Genomic DNA, 19,275 nt, shown 5'->3' with positions numbered 1-19,275 from the left:
CCTCCACCACCACCCTCTGTCTTCTACCTTTAAGTCAATTCTGTATCCAAATGGCTAGTTCTCCCTGTATTCCATGAGATCTAACCTTGCTAGTCAGTCTCCCATGGGGGAAGTCCATTTAGATCACATCTACCGTTCTGCCCTTATCAATCTTCATTGTTACTTCCTCAAAAACCTCAATCAAGTTTGTGAGACATGATTTCCCATGCACAAAGCCGTGTTAACTATCCCTAATCAGTCCTTGCCTTTCCAAATACATGTACATCCTATCCCTCAAGATTCCCTCCAACAACTTGTCCACCACCGCATCAGATCTATGAGTTCCCTGGCTTGTCCTTACCACCCTTCTTAAACAGTGGCACCACATTAGCCAGTCTTTCGGCACCTCACCTGTGACAATCGTTGATACAAATATCTCAGCAAGAGGCCCAGCAATCTCTTCTCTAGCTTCCCACAGAGTTCTAGGTACGCCTGATCAGGTCCAGGGGAATTATCCACCTTTACCCATTTCAAGACATCCAGCACTTCCTCCTCTGTAATCTGGACATTTTGCAAGATGTCACCATCTATTTCCCTACAGTCCAAATCTTCCATATCCTTTTCCACAGTAAATACTGATGCAAAATACTCATTTAATGCCTTCCCCCATTTTCTGCGGCTCCACACAAAGGCTGTCTTGCTGATCTTTGGGCGCTATTCTCTCCCTCGTTACCTTTTTGTCCTTAATATATTTATAAAAACTCTTTGGATTCTCCTTAATTCTATTTGCCAAAGCTATCTCATGTCCCCATTTTGCCCTCCTGATTTCCCTCTTAAGTATACTCCTACTTCCTTTATACTCTTCTAAGGATTCACTCGATCTATCCTGTCTATACCTTACATATGCTTCCTTCTTTTTCTTAACCAAACCCTCAATTTCTTTAGTCATCCAGCATTTCCTATACCTAACAATCTATCCTTTCACCCTAACAGGAATATACTTTCTCTGGATTCTTGTTATCTCATTTCTGAAGGCTTCCCATTTTCCAGCCATCCCTTTACCTGCGAATATCTGCCCACAATCAGCTTTCAAAAGTTTTTGCCTTATACCGTCAAAATTGGCCTTTCTCCCATTTAGAACTTCAACTTTTAAATCTGGTCTATCCTTTTCCATCATTATTTTAAGTGTAATAGAATTATGGTCGCTGGCCCCAAAATGTTCCCCCCCCTCACACAATCAGTCACCTGCCCTGCCTTATTTCCCAAGAGTAGGTCAAGTTTTACACCTCCAGTAGGTACATCCATATACTGAATCAGAAAATTGTCTTGTACACACTTAACAAATTCCTCTCCATCTAAACCTTTAACACTATGGCAGTCCCAGTCTATGTTTGAACATTTAAAATCCCCTACCATAACCACCCTGTTATTCTTACAGATAGCTGAGATCTCCTTACAAGTTTGTTTCTCAATTGTCCTCTGACTATTAGGGGGTCTATAATACAATCCCAATAAGGTGATCATCCCTTTCTTATTTCTCAGTTCCACCCATATAACTTCCCTGGATCTAGTTCCAGGAATATCCTCCTTCGGCACATCTGTAATGCTATCTCGTATCAAAAATGCCAATCCCCCTCTTCTCTTGCCTCCCTTTCTATCCTTTCTGTAGCATTTTTACTTTGGAACATTAAGCTGCCAGTCCTGCCCATCCCTGAGCCATGTATCTGTAATTGCTATGATATCCCAGTCCCATGTTCCTAACCAAGCCCTGAGTTCATTTGCCTTCCCTGTTAGGCCCCTTGCATTGAAATAAATGCAGTGACTGCCCTGCCCTGACTGTTTTGACTCACTTCTGTTCTCAGGTGTACCAGTCTCAGATTGATCTCTTTCCTTACTATCTCCCTGGGTCATTTAATATTTGTTTCATCAAACTTTGTTAATTGAATTTGTAAGTAATAAAAAAATAATTTTCCTTTTTAATATAGACCAAACCTGATGCAGATGATGGTGTGGAAATAGCTCGCTGTTCAAGAGGGCAATACTTTGGAGAACTCGCTTTGGTAGCAAATCAGCCACGTGCAGCATCTGCATATGCTGTAGGAAATGTGAAATGTCTCGGTAAGTCACTCACAGTTTAAGGGGCGTTTTAGAAAAAAGGACCCTGGGGAAAATCTGGTTAATGGCTTCCTGGAAATTTGTTAAATACCTTTTCTATTAAAATAATTTGCTATAAGCAAATGATGTTCACAGAATTTCACACTTTAGAAATGCCATGAACTAACTGTGACTTGGCTGTATTACTCTGGAGGGATAGATGAAAAAGCAAAGGCATTGTTAAATTTCTATTGGTGACCACACTTGAAGTAATATGTACAGTCCTCATCTCCATTTTACAAAATGGATGTAGTATTGGAGAATATGGGGTAAACAAACCCCACAAAGATGATACTAGAACTGAATGACATAATTTGATGTGTGAAGTATAAACAGTGTGGGATTCATCTCTACAAAAGAGCACTCTGAAGGGAGCCACCTTCATTCAGTGTTTGATTGGAATGAGACTTGCTCACGCTAGGAGTAGTTGAGACAAACAGAAAAATGTATTCAAGAAAATGCTAGGTAGTAAATGGGGGGGGGGAGGTGGGGTGGGAAGGGAAATGGATGGGAGATGGAAATAGATTAGGTGGGATAGGTGGGAGGTTGCTAGTGTGGATCATAAATAGTGGCATAAACTAGCTAACTCAAATGATCTGTTTATGTTGTAATTTCTACATTAATTCATGTCAATAGTTTTTTATATAAACACATAAATTAGGACTAGCAATAGGCCACTCAGCCCCTTTAGCCTGCTTTACTATGCAGTAAAATTGTAGCTGATTTGATTACTTCACATTCCCACCAACTAGGGTAATCTTTAATTCCTTTTTTCTTATAAACCGTTTGATATGCTCAATCTGGGGCTAGGTCGGTCTGGTCTTCAGGTGTCATGTGAACAGCAGCACGTGTTGCTTCAGTTGGCACCTTCTGGCAGGTCATCCCACTGACATCTTCTGGGCTGGAATAGATCTCCCCAGATAACATGGGTGAGGCCACCTGTGACCAGCCACATTGACTCTATTAGGTTGAGGATCCCAGATGTTGTGTCTGAATCCAACCTCTGATGTGAGGATTACCTGATTGAAAGGTCAGTCCTGTGAGTTTTGTAATTTTTCAATGCTTTTCTACTTACTGCTTTTCTCTGTCTCTTCCTGGACATCTATCAAGCCATGTCTTTGAGCTCCCGCATCAAGCAAGAGGCGCATGCCACGGGTCTGAGATCCCTTGCCATTGTAAGCTTAGCTTTATATCAACTAGCTAAAACCAAACAATGCACTTCACTATATGAAAAAGAAAGAAAAAATAAAAATCTTACTGAGTCTTTTTCTTCCAGTTAGAGGAGGAGGGGTGGGAGGGAGATACTACACATGTAGTATCTCTGGTTTAGCCGCTGCCCAAATATATGCTAAGTCCTTACCTTCCTGGCACACTCCTGGTCTCCACGTCACCTCCGCTGTGTCTCCTGCTACTCCCAGACAGGAAAAAAATGTGTACAGACTTGATCACTCTTGGATGACACCTCGCTCTTGGACTTTCTCCCAGTGATGCCCTGGGATATAGGAATAAGGAAATTTTACTGGATGGTCATCATTACTGACAACCCTGTGACTTAACAAATAATAATACCCAATGTTCTTAACTACCCCATACTCTGAGATTATAAGCACGTTGCTTCCTCTGGATCTTTTCCAACTCACCATTGTTTGTTTTTGTAATGAGGTTAAAGATCACTCTGTCAGACTGCCCCTTGTCCATGATAGTGGTAGTTTTAAGGACACCAATGAGTGTTCTTCATTGAAGGTGACCATCTTTGTCATTGAAGTTGGCAGTCTGCGTGGACACCTAACTTTTATTTTACCTTCCAAAGTCATGAGGTCTGCTCCACCTGACACATGATGCACTAGCAAGGCCTGATGTTTGAAGCAGCTGTCATGAGCCTTCACTGCTAGTCAAGTCGTTCTTGTATCCCATACAAACAGGAAAGTCTTAAGTGCACAAAGACTCCTGAGTCCCATCTGCCAAATTTAATGTGCTGTTCACTGTAGTCGCTAAACATGCTTTTTAGCACACCTGAATATCACTTAATAAGTTTGACCCAACACTACTGGTCCCTTCAGCTTCCTTATTTACACCAGAGTATCGATCAGGCCATGAACTATCAGAAACCCCAGACTATAAAAAGTAATTTGATGATGGTGAGAGGTAGCTCACTGTAGCCACGATGAAGGGATGTTGGACCACAATATCATTGAAACCTGGGTGAGGGAAGAGATGTAAATCAGTTAAGTTTATCTATTTTAACTTGAATGCTCCATGAATTTAAACATAGTTTTGTCCTTTTATTATTATTTTTGTAAATTCCAGTCTTAACTGTGGATTTATATTTGGATTTGTACTCCACTCTGTCACAGTGTTTTTATATTTTTCCCACATTACTGTTTTTCTCTCTACATTGATTTGCCACATCTTAAATTTGATCCCTTGTCCTAGCTGTTTAGTTTATAACCGACTCCATTTTCCTAGTAGGGAGTTCATTATAATACTGGTCACAGCAGGTTCAAATCCACACCATCCTGAAATTATGGCCCTTTTTAAGGTTCTGGGTTGGATTTTCCCAAAAATGGGCTGTATCAATTTTGTAGAGTTTCCTCAAGGGTTTTTGTTTGGGCTAAAGTGAATTTAGTTCTTCGCTGTTCATCTTTTAATGTATGTACCACACCTTTATGGCACTATGCTATGATGTGCTCACAAGCAGCAGAGGTAGCACCTGCTATTGTGACATTTCAGGATTTCTGCTACCAGTGTCATACTTAAAGCCCAGCTAGTGCTAGCTCATACCCTGCCGGCTCTGAAGAGCCTTTCAGAGTACTTGCAGTTGGAAGGGAGCGAGGGTGTAAACAATTTTGAGTGCATGTAGATGGCATGTGTAACATCATTGGTAATGAAAGCTTACAATCATAACGGTATTGCCATTTTACATAGTCACCTGCCAGATCAACTATCACTGTAACTGCAGCTGTAAGAATCAAGCCACACAGATTATCCATCCTTAGCATCATACCATGACAGAAAACTGTGTAAGGGAATGTTACTCTTGTCCAACATTGCATAATATCTTGCTCTTCCTTACATGCTGAAAAGCCTTCAAATAGTTGAAAATGTTAACTTTTACCATTAGGAAAAGAGAATAAAAACCAACACAAAAAAGTGCATTTACCTCTGGAAGTAAACAGATGCTGTTTTCCCATCGATGATCAGTTAATGCAACTCAATTTCTTAGAAGTGGTATAATTGAAGTCCCATTTCACTTGTTGTCCCTGATGCAACAATACTCTATTATGTTGAAGATGATATTGTTTCTGCTTAATGTCACAATGTCACTTTCTTCCTCGGAAGTGTGCTGCCACTCTCTGGGCTCTTTTAGCATCCATCACCTCCCGTTCAGTTGCTCCAGTTGTGTAGAGCGCAGCTTGCTGCCATGGAACCAGTGCCACATCCTGTTTTGTTTCAAAAGCATGATGCCTTAGAACGATGGTTACTAAAGTCAGGGCAACCCTCTGTAACCCTGACTAATGACTCCATTACTTAACCCCTTGACTGAAGTGGTGCAGATCCAAAGCAGCCCATTCCCCTCCCCCCTCCCAGGAATGGGCTGCTTTGGATCTGCACCACTTCAGTCAAGGGGTTAAGTAATGGAGTCATTAGTCAGGGTTACAGAGGGTTGCCCTGACTTTAGTAACCATCGTTCTAAGGCATCATGCTTTTGAAACAAAACAGGACTATGAGAGAATTAGAATCCCTACTATGTGGAAACAGGCCCTTCAACCCAACAGTGCACTCTGAGGTAGAGAGGATGCATGTGTTATAACAGCCTTCACACTATCAGACATAGACATTGTAAGATGTACTGACGATCACAATGACTTGTATGTAAATTACAGAAACTCTTTTCTGTTGATGAAGTTAGTACATTATGGTATGGTGCTCCTGGTAAATGTGCATGCAGTCTAAAATGTCTTGCATGTGGGGGTAGCTTCCTGTGTTTGAAAAGTCTACTGCCTAAGCTGCAGCGCCGACCTCAACAAGGGGAAAGTAAATGAACTGTTGTGATCTGTCAAAAAAATTGCACAGGCAACTTGCTACATTCTTGTTGAGGAATGAGGTCCCCATATAGACCCCCTGCTGTATAAAAACTTAGCCTATCTTAAACTTGACAGTCATTGGGAGAGGATAGCCTACCCAACCCGTAAGGTCACAGATTTTAGATTTTATTGTCATGTGTACTCAAGTATGGGAGTTCAATGAAAAGTGTATCATGTCACCACACATGGTGGCCCATCATACTTCACTCCAAAGGTATGAAGTAGTAAGAGAAACGAGAGTTAAAACATTAAGCATTACTTCATAGAATAGTCGAAAAATTAATTTTTTACATTGAAGTCTTTCATAGTTAAATCTAGGAAAATAAAAGAATAAGTTAAAAGTTCAACAGTCTTTGAGTCTTCTGCTTATCTCGCTGTGCTGTCTGTTCTCAACGCTGCATCTCAGCATGCTGCATCCAATTCCCATCATCAACTTCTGCAATTTTCCTACCACAGTGGTGACCTGTGATAACTTGCCTTGACTTTCAGTGAACAGCTCCCCCAGGACTGTGGCTCACCCCACTGAGCTACTTGGAAGGACAGCCCCAGGTGATGAGTGATCAGGCCTATGATTGATGTCAGTCCAGCTCCCTGATGGACCTGCTGCAAATCACCAACTGTTTGTATGGGCTCTGCAAAACTAACCATGGCCCACTTCCCAGACCATCACGATATGGAACACCTGACCCTGACCTTCCCATGCAACTGACGGACTGTGCCCAAGTGCCGTGGGCTGAAGAAAATGCTGTCCTACAGTTGCCCCTTGACCTGACTGAGGGTAACTCAAGAGTTTAAGACAGTTGTGTATTTGTCATGTAAATTGCTGGCACATGCTGTAGGGGTATGACTTTGATGTATCATGTACATCATGATGTCCAATCCTTTGACTGACCACTGCTGAAAAGCATCATAGTCCCTGACTTTGTATCTGTGTGTGCTATAAAGCAAGTTACGACATAAGTACTGTGGGGATTTGAGTTCTGAATGAAGTGGTAAAGTGCAAAATGTTCAAGGCAAGACACAGATTCTGTGAATAGCCAAGTCAGTACAAAGTGAGAGAGCACGAAGCAAGCAAGCGAAAAGCACAGAGGTGCACTTTGCTCTGCTGCATGAAGTGGGCTGCATAGTCTGTGCACAGTGGTCTGGTGTTAACTTTGCTAAGAAAGATGTTGATGTGCTCCAAAGTATTGAAGTGGACAACTGTACTCTGTGACTTGGAGATGTGCTTTGATGTGTGCCTGATGCCAACCACTGTGGACAGCAGGATTCGGACAGATACAGCCCATGGAGTATGCCCTGAGATGCTGGCCAAGGTGAAGACCCAGAAGCAGCAGTTGCCAGGTACCCATTCTGGCTTTCATGTTGGAAACTGCCAACTTGCTTCACTCTGCCACATGGGAGAAGAGTAAATTGTGTATAAATGAGGCAAGATTAGGGTAATAATGAGATGTTAATGCATACAGATAGGCCTCTTGCCCCTCATTAGTGAGATTCTCCCCTTGCTATTCCAACCTTGCGTAGAAAATAGGACTTTTTCTCCCCAACTGACTGCTCACCTCATTCAGGGCCTGGAAAAACTCTGTCCCTGGTTCTTAATTTGAAGCCCAGCTCGACTTATTGGCTGTGAAGAACCTCTGTCCTCATCCTGCCAATGTCATTGGTACCTGCATGCACCATGGTGACTGCATCCTCCCTCCCACTGTCAGTTCCCCTGCAAGCCAGATATCCTAGTGTCCCTGTAAGATTTGTTTGCAAGCCTCCAAGATCTGTGCACAGCTGTGATTTCAGGAACCAAACACAACTTTTTTAAAAACATGGATTCTGATCATTTTAAGAAGTTCATTTACTCTCTTATTACAGAGTGTACTGCAGTATTCCTTCCAAACCAAAATATATTTCTCCTGCCAGGGTCAATTCTATTTTAGATACGTAAGGAAGTAGTGATGAAATCTGCAATATCTGCAGATCTTGGCACCTTGCATTGGATCCCAGATGCATCCTGTTGACTTAAGAACCAACATCTTTTACAATGTACAACTACAGTATACCCACTGGAAGTACATTTGACCTTCAAAAATTAATATTAACTCACTAACTCAATTTTTCGGTATACTGCAGTGCACGGAGTAGTGTGAGATTAGCTAGACTTGTATGCATTTATTTAGTATAAATTAGTTTTCAGAGTGATACAACACATCAAAATCAATATCTTAAACAGACCTGTTAAAGTTATACTCAAACATCAATCCATTGTAAGATGTAATATATAAAACATTTTTTGTCAAAACCTTAAAACATTTCCCCTTGCCAAAATGAACTTTTACTGATGATTGACGTGACTTTTTTTTTTAACAATGTACGTTAAGAAATGGTTTGAAACAACAAACACTAACATTTGATTATTGGGACCTGATTGGCTAGCTCTGATTTGGGGTTTGTAATTTATTCTACTCATGCTGATCATTAATTTCATTGCTCACATTTCCATGGATGTTCTCATGAATAGATGTGCAGACTGTCTTTCTGATTACTAATCTCTATTGAAGATTACAATCCAACAGACAATTATTTTAATAACATTCGAGCAAAACACCGTGAAGTAACTCCATTGATGCCAGTATCCAGTCACCAAATCTCCCTTTATTTACACGTGGAGAGTCCTTGACACTGATCCAGATTCCTCTGAGTGAACAGCACCTCTGACATTCCTGTTTTATCTGTCAGCCAGGGCTCCCTGACAGGGGCTATTAATCTGGTCCTATCAGGGAAATCATATTCTATGAGGTCTTCCTGGCTGACCTTGTTACAGTCACCATGTGCATAAGTGGCAAAAACCACATCAACTTTGCTTGCAGTCTGTTGTAATTTCTTATACAAAATAGTTATGCTGTGAAAAGATTGATTTATAATGCGCATAAATTCACTGAAATTTAATATTGAGGTGATCTGGTTGCAAAATATAAAATTCTGAGATTTCTGTTTTTATTTACTTGTGTGATGTGGGCATCACTTTTATTGTCTCTCCCTCGTTGCCTTTGAGAAGGTGGTGGTGAGCTGCCTTCTTGAACCGCTATAGTTCATGTGCTGTCAGTTGACCCACAATACCCTTAGGGAGGGAGTTCCAGGATTTTGACCCAGCGACGGTGAAGAGAGAAAGACCTTTTTTTCTGGTCAGGATGGTGAGTGGCTTGGAGGGAAACTTCAAGATGGTGGTGTTCCCATGTATTTTCTGCCCTTTCCTTCTAGATGGAAGTTGTTGTGGGATTGAAAGGTCCTGCCTAAGAATATTTAGCAAGTTTCGGCATTGCACATTGTAGACAGTACAAATTGCTTCTCGTGAGCATCAGTAGTGGAGGAATGGATGTTTGTGGATGTGGTGCCAAACAAATGGCTAGTTTTGTCATCGATAGTGTCAAGCTTCATGAGTGTTGTTAGATCTGCACCCATCCAGGCAAATGGCAAGTATTCCATCACATTCCTGGTTTGTGCATTGGAGATGGTGGACAGGGTTTGGAGAGTCAGGAGGTGAATTAAATGCTGCAGTATTCTTAGCCTTTGACCTGCTCTTGTAATCACTGTATTTATATGGCAAATCCAGTTAGGTTTCTGATCACCTTCTGGTCAATGCTGAGATTCTAGAACTAGGGGTCATAGTCATTGGGTTAAGGATCAGCCATTTTGGCCTAATAAATTTTGACTCTAAGATTAACAAATCTTTGAAATGTGCTCTATCACTGAGTATGGTGGTGATGGAAGTTGATATATTTTTGAACATCAAATAAGTCAAGGCATGTGGGATCTAGGAACACAAGTCAAATAGAAGAGCAGTTATGATCTTAAGTGAATGGCAGAACATGCTCTCGAGGGATTAGGCGATCCACTTCTTTTTTCTTCTGTCGTTTTAGAGAAGGGCAATGATCAGCAACCTTAAACAAAACCAGTTAATACAATCACAACCTTATTTATTTCGAAATGGCTGTAACATGTATGAAAGCAAGTAATTGGACTCTTGGTGTAGCATTTGGGCATGAATATTTTGGGGAAGTTGGTTTTAAACTGTTTTTTAATCAGTTTTCATGGTATTTGCAGCAGAGTAATTTGGACCACAGGGCCACATTAGTATATACGGTCCACAGAAACTTATTTGGTATTGTTAATTTGCAGGGAATAATTTAAACAATCATTTCTAAAATTGCAAATGGAAAACAATGTTAATTCAATGAGAAACTATTTTAAAAGTAATTTGATGTGTTATGTGTCTCTCATAATCTTAAGTCATAATTCCTCATCAAATTGTGAAAGCCTCCAATTGAGAGGAAATGATTGTGCCGTCCTCCACTAAGTACTGGACACAGATTGAACATCTGTATTGCTGAGCTGTTCTGACTGAAGCTGGAGGAGTGTACTGTTTCTCTCATCCCACCACTCTAGGTGTCCCAACATAAAATCAAGATAATTGCTCCAATTAATTAGATGACCAATTGAACAAGTTAGCTATATGAGGTTTTAAACAACTGGATCTGTCAACCAGGTTTCTTAATAAATACAACTGTTGTATTATCAAAATAAAATTTATTAAATGAAGATGCAATAATTCGTAAGCATACCCAGTTGGTAGTAAAGAAGCATAAATACTTATCTCTCTAAATAGTTTCAAAATGCATTCCCTCTTTTGGAAATGAGGGACAAATCAAATTTCAGAGATTGGCTTTCTGAAAAAACAAATACTTTGGCTATGAGTTATTCTTTAAGGCAAAAGAATAAAGCGTAGAATGTTCCAGAGATTGTTAGTCTGATATTGTGTCATTAGTGACACAGTTGTCTCTAAAATCTTGCAGACCGAGCATGCTCGGGAATACAATTTTTGAGATGTTTTTTCAATTGCTCTTTTAAATGAACAATGAGATTTTGTCCTGAACCCAACAAGAAGGATCTCTTTCAAGAAATGGGAGAAATCAGCTGGGCAGTTTATTCCAAGCAGGTTCCTCTTGCTCACCATGTTGTCAGTGGACTTTCCTCCAACTGAACCAGATTTCTTTTTTAGAAAAGAACCATATTGAGCCAAGCCACTGTTCAAATACAGCTCAATGACAAGTCAACAACAAAACAAGTAGTTATTGCCCATCATGTGGTTTACAGGATGGCTTGTTCTGAAAAAAACAATTACAGTTTCCACAGTGACTTTTCAAAAACTCCAGGTAATTCCAGAAAACTTGCAATAAATCAGTTTTCCACATTCCATCAAAACATAAGTTCTCCAAGCAATATTAAATATAAAGCATCTTCCTAACCGGTTGCAAGCACTAAGCATGTTGAAAAATACATGCATATGTGGGCTGCCAAAACTGAGTTGTCAGAGTTGAATTGGGAAATGACCATTAGGCAGAATATTAGACAGTAACTGCCACCTATGCACAGTGCATTGAGGAGGAATAAACCATAAATGCACTCCTTACTTTTCTATCAATGCAGGTTTTGTAACCATCTCATTTGAGTGTAATACTCCAGCTGGGGAATGGAAGCAAAGAGAAGAGTCTCTTTAGTTTATGGCTATCTAAAAATAAAACCATGTTTTAAAAAGTAATGAGAGAATATTTTTGTTTTCTTCTCACTTTTATTCATTTCAGGAAATATTTCTTCTTTAGTGATTCTCTCTATTTAAGACTGTGAACACAACATGGAAAGTCTTAGGAGATTTACTACCTTTAATAGGTAATTGTTTAACAGTGTAATAATAGTTATTTTAGAAGGTATGGTTTTAACATTCTCTGAAATGCTAAAGAACACAATGTAGCCTTATCAGTTTATGGCAATTGTATAGAAGCCAAAATGAACGAGCACTACAATTTGTTTTTGCTCTCAACAGTACTTCTGAGGGCTTTTATGGCACCATGATAGTGTCCTTGCTTCTGGGTCAGAAGATCTGACTTCAAATCCCACATGCTCAAACAAGTTGATTCAAAAAGCTTATAACAGTACTTCTAAGAAAACAGTTACTTACCTACAATGGCAGGATATTTACTTCTCCCAAAAGACTGTCTGTCTTTTGGTAGCAGCACAGACATGGAGAAATTATTAAGGGAGTGAGGAGCAGGAATCTTTTTCAGGCTATTGCTCTTTTGTTTATTCTTGGCTATGCTGTCTGAGGTGGTTGCCACAGTGGGCCAATGAAACGTGGGCCCCTGGAAGGTCAGGGCTCTGTAGAGCCCAATTTGAGAACACTTGCCTTATGAGGGCAGACAAGATGTGAAATGTCAGAAGGTAAGCCTTTTCAATTTAGAATAACTTCCATTATTGTGTTTGGCCATTTATTCTTTCTACAGTTATGGATGTACAAGCTTTTGAGCGACTGCTTGGTCCTTGTATGGATATTATGAAGAGAAACATTGCAAATTATGAGGAGCAACTAGTGGAACTGTTTGGGACGAATATGGATCTCACTGATCCTGGTGTATGAACAAGAAAATTGAAGGACACCATCATGATGCATCACTGTGGAAAACGTGGATTCCCACTGAAAAGTGCATTGAATTGTATAGAAGGGATGCATTTTTTGTAGTTATTCTGTTTACTTATTTTTTTTAACCAAAAACAGAGTTATTACCACTGCAGTATAGTGATAGTCTATAATGTAGCTTTTACTTATCAATTTTCTGAAATATGCAGATTATTAAATAATATTTGACTAAAAATTTTAAATTTAAATATCTGAAATTGTTAAATAATTGCTCAATAGAGGATCTGCTGTGACCAAGAAAGGTTAGGAATATTTGACTTTGATCCTGCACAGAATGCATTTTAACTTAAATATTTAAGTTACTTAATAAACTTTATTTGACAGCTCGAAACCTAGTTACATTAAGAAATCCCATTAATTATACAGGAAATGCATAGCAGATTTAAGTGAGTTTCATAGATGGATAACGAATTCTGCATTTTCTTTCATCCTGTAAGTTTAAAATCCATGCCAAAGTATTTGACTATTTTGTGAACAAGATTTATTTTTTTTATTTGAATTCTGTCATGGACCATAATAGAATGAAAATTCAAAAATGGAAACTATTGAAACATGTTTCACCAAAGAAATGTGTGTATCATAAGGTATAATTATAAAAGTATTTATTTTGAAAAATAATTTTATAGAGAAATCTGTTAACTAATTTGCTTTTTCCCCTATTGTGTGAAGTCTCTCATTCAGTTCTTGTTGAAATAGTAGCTAAATAGAACCATGTGATGTGATTTAAATCTGACTTGCGTGTTAAAGCTGCATTGAGGTTGAAGGGATTAATTCAATAATTTAATCCTTTCTGCTGTCATACATGCAAGTAATTACCATTACAGTTGATCCAGTGACTGGATTCAGAACTGTTACCCTGTTTGATCTTTGGCTTTGAGTTTTAATGCCAGCATTTGCTAATGTAGAGGGAAAGGATTTTATTGATTCTGAAATCTTTCACCATCATATTATGCACCTTTTCATTTAATCCAAAATAGAAACCAACATTTATATAACTCATCACAATACAAGTAATGTTTTAAAGTGGATGTCTCAAGAACGTCTATGTGGCTCTTGCCTTTTATCACTGGATATATTAACTGCTATCTAGCCACATACCAAGGATGTTTTGTTTGATGTAGCACTGATCCCAAAATCTCACATTTTAAATGGAGATATTTACTAAAGACTATTAACTGGGGCTAGTTATTTGATTAAGCTACATGTAACAGTGTTGTACTGTGCTGGATTATAGTCTGATTATTAAAAATCCTTTTGCAATCTAGCAATGTTGAGTACAACTAGGCATTTATAGAAGATACTTACGCATCTAATAAAATATGGTCTTATTTATGAAACAGTTGCAAATTTCTGCTGCATGGTAGTGGATCAAAATTAAAGTATTCATTGTTGGCTTTAACATTCTAAAGCTATTATAACCCTCTTTTTGATTCTTAAGTTTTAAATTGGTTTCATTGTCCATACTGTCTCTTATGAATGATATGGACTTCAGTGAGATAATTGTGGAGCTGCAGAAACAAACCGTTCCCCATTGAGAGTTATTACAAAAGAAGTGAATCTCTGTGAACTCTAGAATCCTGTTGTGTTCATATGCAGCTTTAGTTCAGGATTGCCAATTTATGCAGATCTAACCTCATTGGTCACCTGTTTAGGGATTGAGACCCAAAATTTGCTTGGTGAGGGTATCTGATCTGATGGCAGGGGGTAATAGTTTTGGGCCCAGGGGTGTATGCCAGATCCTGTGGTGAGGTGCTTCCATGGGATGGGGGAGGCAGAGGCATCAAGGTCTTGGGGGAGGTGTAGGTGAAATTGTGTGTAGTAATTTGGAGGGGTCAGTGAACAATTATTCAAGAGTCAGATTTTTTTGATAGTTTAACTTCTGGCCTGAGTGACAAATTGCTTACTTCTGAATTCTCTGATCTTAAATGGATACTTTTGAAAGATTCAAGGTGTAGGGGAATTGCTCCTTGGAATCAGTTTTTTTTTGGGGCTAATCTCTTACAATGTGCTATGTTGGAGATTTTGCAGAATTCCCCCATACAACTTCAATCCACATTGGAGAAACAATTATCTGGCTGTTAGAAAATCAGGACCCAGAATATTTTTTCTTTTTATTCATTCATGGGGTGTGGACATCGTTGGCGACGCAGCATTTATTTTGTATCCCTTTATTGCCCAGAGGGTAGACAAGAATTCAACAATGTTGCTATGGGTCTGGAGTTACATGTAGGCAGAACTAAGTAAGAATGGCAGATTTCGATAATCAACAGTGATTACCTGATAGCCTTCATGACAGTTTCTTATTACAGATATTTCTTGAATTCAAATTTCAGAACATGAGCTTGGGTCTATCAAAATTCAGTAGTTATGCCACTGCCTCCCCATTTGTGGGATGCTGTTGAAGACAAAATGACTGTTACTTGGCTGCAAATTGTGATAAATGTAAGTGTTTACAAGTATTTTTGAATTTGAGACTCTGTATACACACAATCAATTGTTCCTGCAGGCATTGCAGGTTCAAGTATTTTGAATGTTCGTGCTCATTAGCTACAAACTAGAATTTGGAATGTTTCAACTCCACAATTTCTAGCATATTAAGTTAACATTTGAAAACAGTGTTAACCATTTATTCTTTGCCCTCCCACCAAATCTTGAATAAAGTAGTACATTTGATATGACGTTTAAAAAGTGTTGCAAACCTATCTATTCATTAAGGTCATAAACTGGTCTGAAATCTCAGACTCACAATGTGCAGTGCTATGGAATATTCGTTAAGAATGTAAAAAGAATAGTTCATGAACAATACATGAGCATGCTTCTTGACAAGCTCAAAATTCCTGAGAGTCAAAACAGAACTCAAAGTCTTGACAAAATGCCAAAAGGAAACCAATTGAATTATCTGTATGGATAATTTCATAATCATACAAACCAGGTGATGAGTCACTTAAATGTCACTAATGTATTTGACTTTACTACCACTGCTGGTAATGCATTCCATGCACCCACCACTCTGTGTGGTGAACTTGCCCCTGCGGATCGGTATGGACTTGTTGGGCCAAAAGGCCTGTTTTCACACTGTAAGTAATCTAATCTAAACCTTCCTCCAATTGCCTTAATTGTTTGCCCCCTTGTGACAGCCATTTCTGCCCTGAGAAAATGTCTCTGACTATTCACTCAATCTAGGCCTCTTATCATCTTGCCCATCACAGACGGAAGATTGACTGGTCTGTAATTCCCAGGGTTATCTCTATTCCTTTTCTTGAACAAGGGAATAACATTTGCCACCCTCCAATCATCTGGCACTACTCCAGTGGACAGTGAGGATGCAAAGATCATCACCAAAGGTGCAGCAATCTCTTCCCTCGCTTCCTGCAGTAACCTCGGGTATATCCAGTCTGGCCCAGGGGATTTATTTATCCTTATGTTTTACAAACTTTTCAGCACATCCTCCTTCTTAACATCAACCTGTTCAAGCATATCAGCCTGTTTCATGCTGTCCTCAATAGCTTCATTAATTGGGCTTCATTTGCTTCATTTCAGTTCCTGGGGTTGGAATTTGTACTTTAGTTTCTTAAAAAAAGGTTGTCTTTCTTTTAGAAGAAGCCAATGAAAAAACACTTCTTTGTCAAAATAAAATTTGATTCAAACAATGAGCGTTCCCACAGGCAATCCAACTCCATAGAACATACACAGAGATCATTCAGCCCAACTGACTCTGCTAAGATTTGTACACCACACAAACCTCTTTTCATCCTTCTATGTTATCTAAGCTTTTTAGTGTATCTTTTTAATTCCATCGCTTTCATATACTTCTAAGCACTCTGAAAAGAGTTTGGTTACTTATGTATTAGTAGTGGACAATTTGTTTTGGAGGTTACGTGTTTTGAAACATTCCTCATTTACCTAGTCCATCCATTCATAAAGTTCTTGACAAGTTTCTCTTCAGTCTGTTATGAAGAAAAATACCCTCATCTGTTTCATTGATTCAGTCTTTATTCATAGCTGTCATCGGTCTGATATTGCAATCTGTTGCTCAACTTGTGTTTTGTGTGTTATACTTCTCATTTGCTCAAATTTGATGTTCAACAAATCTGAATTCAAATGTTTTGGAATATATGAATTAAAATTAAGTAAGGCATCATAATCATATGAGATAAAAATACTGAGAAAACTAATAGGGCAATAGGCGGATGAGTCATACAGTCATACAACATGGCAACAGACCCTTTGGTTAAGTCATCCATGCCCACCAGAATTCCTAAGATAATCTTGTCCCATTTGCCAGCATTTGGCCAGATTCCTTCTTAAACCCTTCCAATCATATTTTCATCCATGTCTTTTAAATGCTATAATTATATCAACCTCTACCACTTCCTCTGGCAGCTCATTCCATACATACACCACCATCTGCATGAAAAAGTTGCCCCTTATGTCTCTGTTAAATCTATCCCCTCTTACCTTAAATCTGTGCTATCTAGTTTTGGACTCCCTTACCCTGGGGAAAAAGACCTTGGCAATTCACCCTATCCATGCCCTTCATGATTTCATAAATCCCTGTAAGGTCACCCCTCAGCCTTCAACACTCTGGGGAAAATAGCCCCTGTAAACTTTGTAAATCTTTCCTGAACCCTTTCAAGTTTAACAACAACTTTGCTGTAGCAGGGAGACCAGAATTGAATGAAATATTCACAAGTGGCCCCACAAATGTCCTGTAGAGTCGAAACATGATATCCCAGCTCCTAGACTCAATGCACTGACTAATGAAATTAAGTGTACCAAATGCCTTTTTCACTATCCTGTCTACCTGTGACTCCACCCTCAAGGAACTATGAACCTGTCCCTCAAGGTCTCTCTGCTCGGCAGGACTCCCCAGGTCTGCTAAGTTTATAAGCCCTGCCCTGGTTTGCCTTACCAAAATACAACACCTCACACTTACCTAAATTAAATTTCATCTGCCACTCTTTAGCCAATCTGATCAAGGTTTTGTTGAATCTGAGATAACCTTCAAAATCCATTACACCACCAATTTTGGAGTCCTCTGCAAACTTATTCACCATGCCTCCTGTAGTCACTTATTTATATAAATGACATAAAGCAATTAACCCAGCATGATCTTTGCAGCACACCGCTGGTCACAGGCTTCCAGTTCTCTGCACCTGATGGATTGCATCTGTGGATTTCAAAGGAGGTAGCTGGAGAGACAATGATTACACGGCAGTAATCTTCCATGAACCTTTTGATTTGGGTAAAGTCCCAGAAGATTGGAAAATTGCCACTGTAGCACCTTTATTCAAAAAGGGAGTGAGGCAAAGATACAGGCAAGTATAAGCCAATTAGTGTAACATCTATCATTGGGAAAATGCAACTGTAGAGCTTATAGAAATATATGGTATGACCAAGCAGAGGCAACAGGGCTTCATTAAGGGGATTTCATGCCTGACAAAGATAACAAGTAGCGTAGTTAAAGGGGAACCGATGCATGGAATACTTTTGAATTTCCAAAAGGTATTTGATAAGGTACCACATCTAAGGCTACTTAATCAGTTAAGAGCCCATGATGCTGGGGTTAGTGTATTGGCATGGATAGAGGCTTAGCTAACCAAAGGAAGATAGAGTGTTGGGATAAAAGGGGAATTTTCAGAATGGTAACCAATGTTCCTTCTGAGCTGAGCGGCTGTGTGTGTGAGGATCTGCACATGGCGATTGGTATGTTGATTCCCATTCACAGCATTGACATCTGATGCCGATGTCACTTCCAAGCACAGACCTCCAATCTATTAAGGGGGAGCACTGATGGCAACCTGTAACTATAATGAACTAAGGATCAATGCTGTGGCCACGGTTGTATACAATATGTATTAATGACTCTGATGGTGGAAGGGAAAATAGGTGGGAAAAGAAGTAGCAAGGATAATACTATGAGTCTACAGAGTGATATAAATAGGTTAATTGTATGGGCATAAATTTGGGAATTGATTATAATGTAGGAAAATGAGAGTGTCTTTTCATGTTTTTGTTTACTGTCAGAGTTTACTTTTGTTCAGCTGTTAACATCTACTCTGGAACTTCTGTCCAACTACTACGGTTTCCTTTGCCTTTTGTTGTATGGCACTCTTAATCTTGAATCTCCCTCAGACTTTAACTTTTCCCTTCTGTTCCACTTGCTCCTGTTTACATTTTCAAATGCGTAGAAACCATCACATTTTTACCACTCTTCTGTTTCAAAGAAGTGTCATACTGATTTGAAATTTTAACACTGATCCTCCCTCCACAGAGGCCGCCAAATTGCTAAGCATTTTTCCAGTATTGTGTTTACTTCAGGTCTACAGCATGTACAGTACATTTGCTTCTGTTTCATGTAAGATTTGCTAGTCACACTCTAAAGTTGAAAAAGTCTGGTAGATCTAAACATGTGTTAGCTGAAAATATGTTGCTGGAAAAGCGCAGCAGGCAAGGTAGCATCTAAGGAACAGGAGAATCTTCAGGAAGGCTTATGCCTGAAACATCGATTCTCCTGTTCCTTGGATGCTGCCTGACCTC

At 39.3% G+C, this 19,275-nt stretch overlaps 1 protein-coding gene across 2 annotated transcripts in view; it reads left to right on the top strand.

Moving 5' to 3' along the window:
- Window positions 1-15,403, top strand: part of LOC132826747 (cAMP-dependent protein kinase type II-beta regulatory subunit) — a 122,666-nt gene extending 107,263 nt beyond the window's left edge. For both annotated transcript variants that reach the window (XM_060842902.1, XM_060842901.1), the window contains 2 exons: window positions 1,965-2,097; window positions 12,542-15,403. In XM_060842902.1, the coding sequence (XP_060698885.1) occupies window positions 1,965-2,097; window positions 12,542-12,675 (267 nt within the window). In that variant the 3' untranslated portion in view covers window positions 12,676-15,403. The remainder of the gene's footprint in view (window positions 1-1,964; window positions 2,098-12,541) is intronic.
- The last annotated feature ends 3,872 nt before the right edge of the window (window positions 15,404-19,275 follow it).

The sequence above is a fragment of the Hemiscyllium ocellatum genome, chromosome 23 (assembly GCF_020745735.1).
Source record: "Hemiscyllium ocellatum isolate sHemOce1 chromosome 23, sHemOce1.pat.X.cur, whole genome shotgun sequence".
Classification (NCBI taxonomy): domain Eukaryota; kingdom Metazoa; phylum Chordata; class Chondrichthyes; order Orectolobiformes; family Hemiscylliidae; genus Hemiscyllium; species Hemiscyllium ocellatum.
The sequence above is the reverse complement of the archived record's forward strand: the minus strand, read 5'-3'. Positions and strand labels throughout refer to the sequence as shown.